Source organism: Hemitrygon akajei, chromosome 5 (genome assembly GCF_048418815.1).
Source record: "Hemitrygon akajei chromosome 5, sHemAka1.3, whole genome shotgun sequence".
NCBI lineage: Eukaryota > Metazoa > Chordata > Chondrichthyes > Myliobatiformes > Dasyatidae > Hemitrygon > Hemitrygon akajei.
In genome coordinates this window covers 18,329,008-18,341,196 of record NC_133128.1, presented here as the reverse complement: position 1 = coordinate 18,341,196, position 12,189 = coordinate 18,329,008, and the positions used below count along the sequence as shown (strand labels likewise).

Here is a 12,189-nt window from a genome sequence, read left to right as displayed (position 1 = left end):
CTCTGAACCCTCTCCAGTTTCAAGCTCATCTTTCTAAGATAAAGGATGACGAATCCGAGGTGGTTGTCGCAGTAGACAGTAAAGCCATATCAACTATTGTTAGTTTTACATCCCTGCATGGTTACTCCTAACAGGTCCATGCCAACCATAGTGTCCACCAAGCTAGTCTCATTTGGCCCCTATTCCACTAAATCCCCCCCTATCCATTGCACTTATCCAAATGTCTTTCAACTGTTGTTCCTCTGGCAACTTGTTCCTTCTGCATCTAACAAGTACTCACTCCTTGGGTCCCTTGTAGATCATTCCTCTCTTACCCTAAACTATAAACCCTAGTGCTTGCTTTCTATTCACTTGGGGAATAAAACAAAACTGTACATTCACCTTATCTATGCCCTTCCTGATTTTATACACAACTGTGAGCTTGCACTTTCTGTCCCAGACATTTCAAGGAATAAAGTGCTAACCTGCTCAATCCGTCCCTATAACTCAGTCTCTTGCATCCTGGCAGTACCCTCATAAATCTTATCTATTACTTGTAGCTAATCGAAGGAGCTTGCTGCTACAGTATAAACATGTAATCATAAGACAGGAGCAGAATTAAGCCATTCAGTCCATCGAGTCTGATCTGCTGTTCCATCATGGCTGATTTATTTTCCCTTTCAACATTGTTCTCCTAACCTCTCCCCATAACCTTTGACACCTTTACAAATCAAGAACCTATCAACCCCCATTTTAAATATTCCCAATGACTTGGCCACCACAGCCGTCTGTGGCCATGAATTCCACAGATCACCCCCATCTGCTGCAGAAATCCCTCTTCATCTCTGTTCTAAGGGAAAGTTCTTCAATTCTAAGGCTATGACCCCTGGTCCTAGACTTCTCCACTTAAGGAAACATCCGCGCCACATCCATTCTGTCTAGGCCTTTCAATATTCGATAGGTTTCCATGAGATACCCCCAGCCCCCATCATTCTTCTAAACTTCAGCACACATAGGCCTAGAGCCTCCTAACACTCCTCATATGTTAACCCTTTCATTTCCAGAATAATTCTCATGAATCTCCTTTGGATCCTCTCCAATGTCAGCACAATTTCTCTTAAATCTGGGGGCCCAAAGCTGCCCACAGTAATCCAAAGTAAAGTCAACACTTACCTGGAGTGAGAAGCAGGGAGCCATCTGGTGTGAAGGTGAGTCGGCGGAAGAATGACTTCATACCGTCATCATGGAATATTCGATAGCTCTTGGTCTGATATTAGTTCAAAACAAAACAGGAAATATATCTCAATTCTCAGAATGACCAACCCTGAAGTAATTTTCCTTAAAAAGAAAGGCAATCTCTTACAATAAATTGTTAGGTTTCACAGAAAATATTATACATAAAACAAGCAGGTCAATGAGAAGGCAGATAAGATATCTAGAGATGGCAGATGCTGAAAATCTGCAAAAGAAAATAGAAAATGTCTCCTGCAAGGGACATTCTGCAGCTCAGGCAGCATCTGCAGGAAAAGAAACTGTTAATGTTTTAACATCTGAGACCCTGTGCTCAGTTCTAGTTGCCTCATTATAGTAAGGGTGTGGAAGCTTTAGACGGTGCAGAGGAAATTTGCCAGGCTGCTGCCTGGATTACAAAGCATGTTTTATGAGGAACAATTGAGCTCTTAGGATTGAAGGAGAATGAGAGGTGACTTGATATGAGCGTATATGATAAAAAGGATACACAGAGTAGACAGCCAATGTGGAAGTGCTAATACGAGAGGGCACACACTACCAGAGAGGAGGTAAAGGAGCCTGAAGGTACAAACTCAACATCTTAGTAGCAGCTTCTTCCCCTCTACCATCAGATTTCCGAAAGAACAATGAACCCATGAACACTACCTCATATATGTTTGCTTTTGTAATTTACAGTGTACATTTTATGTATTATACTGTACTGCTGCCGCAAAACAACAAATTGCATGGCATATGTCAGTGATAATAAATCCGACTCGCGGCCTTCAATGTCTCCATTGTCTGTATTGGGTATGAACTAGGGATCAGAAATTTTTAATTCAGTATTTTATTTTATATACTTTTACTTTTAAATTTAGAGATGGAGTTCTTCCAGCCCTTCAGGCCATACCACTCATCGACAACCCTGATTTAGTGCTAACCCAATCACGGGGCAATTTACAATGCCTAATTAACCTGCCCGGTATGTCTTTAGACTGTGGAAGGAAGCTGGAGTACTCAGGGAAAACCCACGCATTCCTTGGGGAGGACGTACAACTCCTTACAGAGGGCACCAGGATTGAACTCCAAATGCCCCGAGCTGTAATAGCCTTGCACTAACTGCTATGTAACAGGACTTAAGCTACGTGTAAACCTAGTTTTTGCCACTTCTTGCCAGTGAGTTCAAGATGTAGTCAAGGCTCTGCAGGGTGGATCATTAGAATCATTTGCTCAATCTGTCTGTTTAAATAAAATTGTAATTGTTTTATTACTACCACATAATGATAATTATAAACTTGATTCTGATTCTTTCAGGTGGTCCTACTGAGTGCAGTTAGCAGTCTAATTATGTGGTTCCATTTGTATTGGGATAAACAGTAGACAGTGTGTTGTCTCCAAACACTTCTAGATCATTAAATGGAAATAAAGGTCTTGGTCTTAGGTTCTATTTTTAAAGAAATTTTATTATATGATCTTCTGAGTTTGAGCCCCTTAATCCTTGCCTACTGGGTAGCATGTGTGCTTAGCCCACTATTCTACTTTCTCTGTACACGCTCATGACTGTGGGCTATGAGCCTCCTGGAGGATACCTCTCCAAGTACTTTTTCAGCAACTCCTGTAAAGTTCCCTTTGTACGTACTGGGCAACACCATGAGGTCACCCTCTAGAAGGCCGGGTTTACGGGTGACACAACAGCATCACGGTTCATGCATTGCGTCACAGAGCCAGCTTTCACAAATCGGGGTTCAATTACGCAGCCCTGTCCGTAAAGAATTTGTACGTTCTCCTTGTGATCGTGTGGGTTTCCTCTGGGTGCTCCAGTTTCCTCCCACATTCCAGAGACGTACAGATTAAGGTTAGTGAGTTATGTGCTTATCATATTGGCACCGGAAGTGTGGCATTTGACGGATTAACTATGTTTCAGCGTCCATGTGACAAATAAAACTAATCTTTCCCTATCCACCCTAAGCACCGAGACTGTCACTCTTTGCAGGAAGACAATGCACTCCATAGATCCACCTGGAGGAAATCTGTTCAAAAGGGAGCTGTGCTACATGAGAACACCCTCTGCTGTGCCACAGAGAACAAGCGACAGCTATGAAAGGAGAGACTGAAAAACCAAAAGACCCAACCACCACTCCACACCAGAATATGAGGATCCTGGATCGACCTCTACAGCCTCCTGAAGACCTACCAATAGACAACCTCTGAAGAGAACGTCATACTCGACTCGCGAGATCGCACCACTATTTGTAGTGCAGGAAACACCATCAATTTGCAGTTCATACATGAAGGTCACACACAACAATGGAGCAACATTTTAGTAGTCTAAATGCCTTTGTTCTGAGGGTTAAACATTGGTCAGGAAATCAGGGATAACTCTGTGCCACTCGTCACAAAGTACTGCACAGATCATCAAGGGCCAAATCAGAAGGCCAAAACAACAGATATAAAATGCTGATGGAACTCAACAGGTCAGGCAGCATCTATGGAAAGGAATAAACAATCACCCCTTCAATGGGACTGAAAAGGAAGGGGGCTGAAGCTTTGATTGGATGTCTTGACCATGAACACACCTTTAAACAACTATTGGAGTTCCATGACCATTTTATTTAAAGTCATAGTCATCCAACAGCACAGATCCTTCGGCCCATCTAGCCCATACCACACCATCATTCTGCCTAGTCCCATTGACCTGCATCCAGACCACTACCCTCCGTGCCCCTCCCATCCAAATTTCTCTTAAATATTGAAATCAAACCCCGCATCCACCACTTCCACCAGCAGCTCGTTCCACACTCTCACCACCCTCCATATGAAGCTCCCCCGCCATGTTCCCGTTAAACATTCCAACTTTCATCCTTAACCCAGGACCTCTTGCTCTAGTCTCATCTAATCTCAGTGGAAAAAGCCTGCTTGCATTTACCCTATCTATACCCCTCAATAATTCTGTATACCTCTATCAAACCTCCTCATTTATAGCAATTAGTGTGTCCATTAAATCAAAATGTTTATTAAAGACTAATTTTCTGCCACAAGGGGTCTCCACAGACATGACTTGAGAGCCGAGACTACTGGTAATAAGTAGCCTGTGAAAGATTTAAACCTCCCCAGGTCTGCATTATATGTTGTTCATAATCACTAATGATGAATCTGAGGAACACATTGAGTATATTTAAAGCGGAGCATGATAAATTCTTGATTAGTTGGTGTCAAATGTTATGGGGAGAAGGCAGGAGAATGAGGTTGAGAGGGATAATAAATCAGCCATGATGGAATGGTAGAGCAGATTGATGGGCTGAATGGCCTAATTTTGCTTCTATGTCTCATGGTCTAAAATGCTGGCGTTACTCAGCAAGTCTGGTAACATCTATGGAAAAGAATAAACAGTTAAGACCTGAGGAATGTTGGCTCAAAACGCAACTGTTTCTTCTGTTCCATAGATGCTGCCAGACTTGCCGAATTCCTCCAGCAGTTGTGTTGTTTTGGCCCTCTGAGCTGGCTGTTGGTGATCTGTGTGGTTCTTTGTGACGAGTGGCAGAATTATCCCCTATTTCTTGGTCAATATTTAACCCTCAGAACAAAGGCATTTAGACTACTGAATCATTTGCTCCATGGTTGTTTGTATGACCTGCAAATTGATGCATTTCCAAGTGCGATCTTTCAAGCCTTAAGAAGGACGTCACAGAATGCATCCGTGATGGCTTTCTTGAACAGCATGTTACTGAGCTTACAAGGGAACGTGCCATCTTAGATCTTGTCCTGTGCAATGAGACAGGTAAAAATAGTGATCTTGTAGTTAGGGATCCTCTTGGTAAGAATGATCACAGTACAACTGAATTTCTCATTCAAATGGAGGGTGCAGTAGTTCAATTTAAAATCAGTGTATTAGGCCTAAACAATGGAGACTACAATGGGATGAGGGAGGATTTGGCTAGTGTAGTCTGGGAACACGGGCTATATGGTGGGACAGTTAAGGAACAGTGGAAGACTTTCAAGGAGATTTTGCATGGTGCTCAACAAAAGTATACATATTCCAGTTAAAAGCAAGGGGAGCAAGGTTGGGGAGAGCCAGACTTGGATAACTAAGGAAATAAAAGAAGGCATCAAACTAAAGCTCATGCATACAAAGTTGCCAAGAATAGCGGGAAATGGGAAGATTGGGAAAACTTCAAAAAGCAACAAAAAACCACTAAGCGAGCAATAAAGAAAGGGAAGTGGATTATGAAAATAAACTGGCACAGAATATAAAAATGGATAGTAAAAGCTTTTACAATTATATAAAGCAAAAAAAAAAGGGGATATACTGGCTATGAAGGCAGTGCAGAGGAGGTTCACCAGGTTGATTCCAGAGATGAGGGGGTTAGACCGTGAGGAGAGATTGAGTCACCAAGGACCGTACTCACTAGAATTCAGAAGAATGAGAGATCTTATTAAAGTATGAAAGGGATAGATAAGATAGAGGCAGGGAAGTTGTTTCCACTGATAGGTGAGACTAGAACTAGGGGACAGAGCCTCAAGATTTGTGGGAGTAGGTTTAGGACGGAGATGGGGAGGAACTCCTTTTCCCACAGGGTGGTGAATCTGCGGAATTCTCTGCCCAATGAAGCAGTGGAGGTTACCTCAGTAAATATACTTAAGGCAAGTTTGGATAGATTTTTGCATAGTAGAGGAATTAAGGATTATGGATAAAAGGCAGGTAGGTGAAGAGTCCATGGCCAGATCAGCCATGATTTTATTGAATGGCAGAGCAGGCTCGACGGGCCAGTTGGCCTACTCTTGCTATCTCTTATGAGCTGAGTATAATGTTCTCCAAAAGGATTGTCTAACTGGTGGGTCCTCACGTGGAGGCAGACACCAATTCCGGGATCCTCACAGTCTGATACAACGTGGGCAGCTCCTTTCAAAACTACTGCTTGCTCTCTGCACCACAGCGGAGTATTTTGTATGCCTCTTTTCTTCCCTCTGTTAGGACTTACCTCTCCATCACAACCAGCTGACATCTTGCTTACGTTAAAGGCTACTTTTTTGGTCTGTGTGCTGTACACACGCATTACCCTGCAAAAACAAAGCCACAGGTCTTTAAATAACTGAGCACTGATTCCTTCAACTTAATCTAACGTAAAAAAACAGAAACCATGAAAATTTTAAAAAAATACTGACAAATAAAAATAGAATATTGATATTAAAATGAACACAGTTAATGGAAAGGTCAAAACATCAGCCAACGTCGAGAAGCCTTTTAATTTGACCTTGTGCCAAGTATCAGTGTTCACTATGGAAGACTGATGGCCGTCGTAGCGGCCATCGTCGGAGTGGACTGAGTCACCAAGTGGGACGGGTTTGGTTCAACAGGCTTTAGTGTGAACAGGCAGAGGCGAGGGTAGGTTCCGGTAAGCTGTCGTTTTTTTTTCCTCATTCGATTTCTTTTTTAACTAGCAAGTTTACAGAGAATGCCAGGCAGGATGTCGGAAGTCAGGGAGACCTCCGGTATCCCTAACAACGACACCTGCAAGAAGTGCATCCAGCTGCAGATCCTAACAAACCGCGTTAGGGAACTGGAGCAGGAGCTGGATGACCTCCAGATCATTCAGGAGAATGAGGAGTTTATAGATAGTAGTTTCAGGGAGGTAGCTACACCAAAGGAGCAGGCCACAGGTAATTGAGTTACCGTTAGGCGAGGAAAGGGCAAAGGGCAAGCAGAGCAGAGTTTCCCCTGTGGCCATTCCTCTCAATAACAAGTATACCGATTTGGATGCTGTTGGGGGGGGGGGGGGGGGATGACTTACTTGGGACCAGCTGTGGCAGCCGGATCTCTGGCACTGAGTCTGGTTCTGCTGTGCAGAAGGGAGGGAGGAAGAAGAGCAGAGCGGTAGTGATAGGGGACTTGATAGAGGTACAGACAGGAGGCTCTGTGTCGTGACAGAGACTCCCAGATGGTTTGTTGCCTCCCAGGTGCCAGGGTCAGGGATGTCTCTGATCGCGTGCACAGCATTCTGAAGTGGGAGGGTGAGCAGCCAGATGTCATGATACACATCGGTACCAATGACGCAGGAAGAAAGAGTGAGGAGGTCCTGAAGAATGAGCATAGAGAGTTTGGTAGGAAGTTAAAAAGCAGGACCTCGAGGGTAGTGATCTCAGGATTGCTACCTGTGCCACGTGCCAGTGAGGTTAAGTGTAGGGTGCTCTCGAGGATGAACATGTGGCTGAGGAACTGGTGTGGGGGGCAGGGTTTCAGACTTTTGGATCATTGGCACCTCTTCTGGAGCAGGTGGGACCTGTACAAGAGAGACGGGTTACACCTGAACTACAGGGGGACCAATATCCTTGCAGGGAGGTTTGCTAGTGCTATTGGGGAGGGTTAAAAACTAGATTTGCAGGGGGATGGGAACCAGAGTGCCAGAGCAGATAGTGGAGCGGGAGTGAAAATAAATGTTAAAAGTTCATGCAAAGTCACAAATAGAAGGGTTGTGTGTGGTGATAATAATCTTTTGAGGTGTGTCTATTTCAATGTGAGGAGTATCGTGGGGAAGGCTGACGAGCTGAGGGCGTGGATTGACACATGGAATTATGACATTATAGCCATTAGTGAAACTTGGCTACAGGAGGGGCAGGACTGGCAGCTTAATGTTCCAGGGTTCCAATGTTTCAGACGTGATAGAGGCAGAGGGATGAAGGGTGGGGGGGGGGGGGGGGGGGGGGGGGCATTGCTAGTCAGGGAAAATGTTACAGCAGTGCTCAGGCAGGACAGATTAGAGGGCTTGTCTATCGAAGCCATATGGGTGGAGCTGAGAAACAGGAAAGGTATGACCACATTAATGGGGTTGTATTATAGACCACCCAATAGTCAGCAAGAATTGGAGGAGCAAATCTGCAGAGAGATAGCAGACAACAACTGCAGGAAACATAAAGTTGTGATAGTAGGGGATTTTAATTTTCCACATATTGATCGGGACTCCCATACTGTTAAATGTCTAGACGGGTTAGAGTTTGTAAAATGTGTTCAGCAAAGTTTTCTAAATCAATATATAGAGGTACCAGCTAGAGAGAATGCGATATTAAATCTCCTATTAGGAAATGGGTTAGGACAAGTGACGATAGTGTGTGTAGGGGAACACTTTGGGTCTAGTGATCATAACGCCATTAGTTTCAACATGGTCATGGATAAAGATAAATCTGGTCCTCAGGTTGAGGGTACTAAACTGGAAAAAGGCCAAATTTGAAGAAATGAGAAAGGATCTAAAAAGCGTAGATTGGGACAGGTTGTTCTCTGGCAAGGATGTGACTGGTAAGTGGGAGGCCTTCAAAGGAGAAATTTTGAGAGTGCAGAGTTTGTATGTTCCTGTCAGGATTAAAGGCAAAGTGAGTAAGAATAAGGAACCTTGGTTTTCGAGGCATATTGCAAATCTGATAAAGAAGAAGAGAGATGTATGACATGTATAGGCAACAAGGAGCAAATAAGGTATTTGAGGAGTACAAAAAGTGCAAAAAAATACTTAAGAAATCAAAAGGGCTAAAAGGCATGAGGTTGCTTTGGCAGTCAAGGTGAAGGATAATCCCAAGAGCTTCTACAGGTATATTAAGAGCAAAAGGATAGTAAGGGATAAGATTGGTCCTCTTGAAGATCAGAGTGGTCGGCTATGTATGGAACCAAAAGAAATGGGGGAGATCTTAAATGGGGTTTTTGCATCTGTATTTACTAAGGAAACTGGCATGGAGTCAATGGAAATAAGGCAAACAAGTAGTGAGGTCATGGAACCTATACAGATTAAAGAGGAGGAGGTGCTTGCTATCTTGAGGCAAATCAGAGTAGATAAATCCCCAGGACCTGACAGGGTATTCCCTCGGAACTTGAAGGAGACTAGTGTTGAAATTGCAGGGGCCTTGGCAGATATATTTAAAATGTCGGTATCCACAGGTCAGGTGCCGGAGGTTTGGAGGATAGCTCATGTTTTTCCGTTGTTTAAAAAGGCTCTAAATGTAATCCGGGAAATTACAGGCCGGTAAGTTTGACGTCAGTAGTGGGTAAATTATTGGAAGGAGTACTAAGAGATAGGATCTACAAGTATTTGGATAGGATCTACAAGTATTTGGATAGACAGGGACTTATTAGAAACAGTCAGCATGGCTTTGTGCGTGGTAGGTCATGTTTAACCAATCTATTGAGAGTTTTTCGAGGAGGTTACCAGGAAATGGATGAAGGGAAGGCAGTGAATGTTGTCTACATGGACTTCAGTAAGGACTTTTACAAGTCCCACATAGGAGGTTAGTTAGGAAGATTCAGTCACTAGGTATACATGGTGAGGTAGTAAATTGGATTAAACATTGGCTCAATGGGAGAAGCCAGAGAGTGGTAGTGGAGGATTGCTTCTCTGAGTGGAGGCCTGTGACTAGTGGTGTACCACAGGGATCAGTGCTGGGTCCATTGTTATTTGTCAACTATGTCAATGATCTGGATGATAATGTGGTAAATTGGATCAGCAAATTTGCTGATGATACAAAGATTGGAGGTGTAGTGGACAGTGAGGAAGGTTTTCAAGGCTTGCTGAGGGAATTGGACCAGCTGGAAAAATGGGCTGACAAATGGCAGATAGAGTTTAATGCAGTCAAGTGTGAGGTATTGCACTTTGGAAGGACAAACCAAGGTAGAACATACAAGGTAAATGGTAGGACACTGAGGAGTGCAGTAGAACAGAGGGATCTGGGAATACAGATACAAAATGTCCTAAAAGTGACATCACAGGTAGGTAGGGTCATAAAGAGAACTTTTGGAACATTGGCCTTTATAAATCAAAGTATTGAGCATAAGAGTTGGAATGGTATGGTGATATTGTATAAGACATTGGTGAGGCCGAATTTGGGGTATGTGTGCAGTTCTGGTCACCTAATTACAGGAAGGATATTAATAAGGTTGAAAGAGTGCAGAGAAGGTTTACAAGGATGTTGTTGGGACTTGAGAAACTGAGTTACAGAGAAAGGTTGAATCAGTTAGGACTGTATTCCCTGGAGCGTAGAAGAATGAGGGGAGACTTAACTTGATAGAGGTGTATAAAATTATAATGGGTATAGAGTGAATGCAAGCAGGCTTTTTCCACTGAGGCTAGGGGAGAAAAAAACTAGAGGACATGGGTTAAGGGTGAAGGGGAAAAGTTTAAGGGAACATTAGGGGGAGCGTCTTCACACAGAGAGTGGTGGGAGTGTGGAATGAGCTGCCATTTGAAGTGGTGAATGCAGACTCACTTTTAACATTTAAGAAAAACTTGGACAGGTACATGGATGAGAGGGGTATGGAGGGATATGGTCTAGGTGCAGGTCAGTGGGACTAAGCAGAAAAATGGTTTGGCACAGCCAAGGGCCAAAAGGCCTGTTTCTGTGCTGTAATGTTCTATGGTTCTAAATACCTGGGAAATGAAATCTGCTTTACAGAATAAACCAATCTGATCAATTTGTGGAACTGATAAATTACAAGCATTGCTGAAGGAGACGGAGATAATTCATCCACGCTAACATAAAACCTGGAACACTACGCCACAGTACAGGCCATTCAGCCCACAATGTTGTGCTGACCCATTAATCTACTCTGGATCAATTTCACCCTTCCCTCCCACGAAGACCTCCAGTTTGCTTTCATCCATGTGTCTAAGTCTCTTAAATATTTCCGATGTATCTTCCTCTACCATCATCCTGGGGGTGCATTCCATGCACTATGTAAACAAAAACGGTCCCTTGACATTCCCCTTACACTTTTTTCCAACACCTTAAAGTTATACCTAGTCATTTTAGCCCAGGGAAAAAGTATCTGGCTATCCACTTGATCTATGCCTCTTACCAGCACTGGAGTGGCACAGTAGTGTAGTGGTTAGCACAGTACCAGTGAGCCAGGTTCAATTTGTACCGCTGCCTGTAAGGAGTTTGTACGTTCTCCCCATGGCCGTGTGGGTTTCCTCCGGGTGCTCCGGTTTCCACCCACAGTCTGGGTGGTAGGTTAATTGCTCATTGTAAATTGTCCCACGATTCAACTAGGGTTAAATCGGAGGATTACTAGGCAGACTGGCTCAAAGGGCCAATTCCGTACTGTATCTCAATAAATAATAAATCAAGGTAACTCTCATCTTTCTTTGCTTCAGAGAGAAAAGCTCAGGCTACCCTTATAAGACAAGTTCTCAAGTCTAGGCAAAGCCTCCTCTGCACTCTTAAGGTTGACAATATTAATCCTTTCAAACACAGTCAAAGTCCTTTCGAGGGGTCCAAGATACTTTCCAATCCTTCTCTTCTATAGCACTGAAAAACGAGGACTGCAAACCTCGCCACTTTGGCAAAATGGGATAGAAACTGAGGAAAGGGAACTCTAACACCGTGGAACACTAGCTGCTGAAGACATCAGCCTCTTTGGCAAATCTGTGACTAGATTCAATTATTATTTATTATTGTTCATAGAGACAGAGCACAGTAACAGGCTCTTCTGGCTCCGCAGGCCCTTGCCACACTATTACAGGCATGAGCGATTAACCCACTAACGCATACAACTTTGTAACGTGGGAGGAAACCAGAGCCCTGGAGCAAATCCACGCAGTCACAGGGAGAATGTACAAACTCCTTACAGACAGTGTCAGAACTGAGCCGGGCTTCTTGGTGCCGTAACAGCATTATGTTATCCGCTATGCTACCATGCACAACGTAAATAAAAAAAGTGACCCAGGCTGGGAAGGGAATGTTCTGCAAAACCGAAAGGAGATAAGTAACTCCATTAATAAAGGATAAGATCAACGTAGTGGTGGGAAATGTGATTAGCATCACTTGTCATGTGTACATCAAGACATACAGGGAAATGCATTGTTTGCATCGATTACCAGCACAGTCCGAGGATATGCCAGGGGCAGCCTGCAAGTGTTGCCATGTTTCTGGCACCAAATAGCATGCCCACAACTTACTAACCCTAACCGGTATATCTTCGGAACATGGGAAGAAACTGGAGCACCT

General features: G+C 43.6%; 1 protein-coding gene across 1 annotated transcript in view; it reads right to left on the bottom strand.

The window, feature by feature from the left end:
* The window catches only part of chaf1b (chromatin assembly factor 1, subunit B), a 63,355-nt gene that overhangs the window by 26,854 nt on the left and 24,312 nt on the right, over window positions 1–12,189 (bottom strand). The window contains exons 7-8 of the mRNA XM_073044900.1: window positions 6,189–6,267; window positions 1,153–1,246 (exon numbers count right to left, since the gene is read on the bottom strand). Coding sequence (XP_072901001.1) covers window positions 1,153–1,246; window positions 6,189–6,267 — 173 coding nt within the window. The remainder of the gene's footprint in view (window positions 1–1,152; window positions 1,247–6,188; window positions 6,268–12,189) is intronic.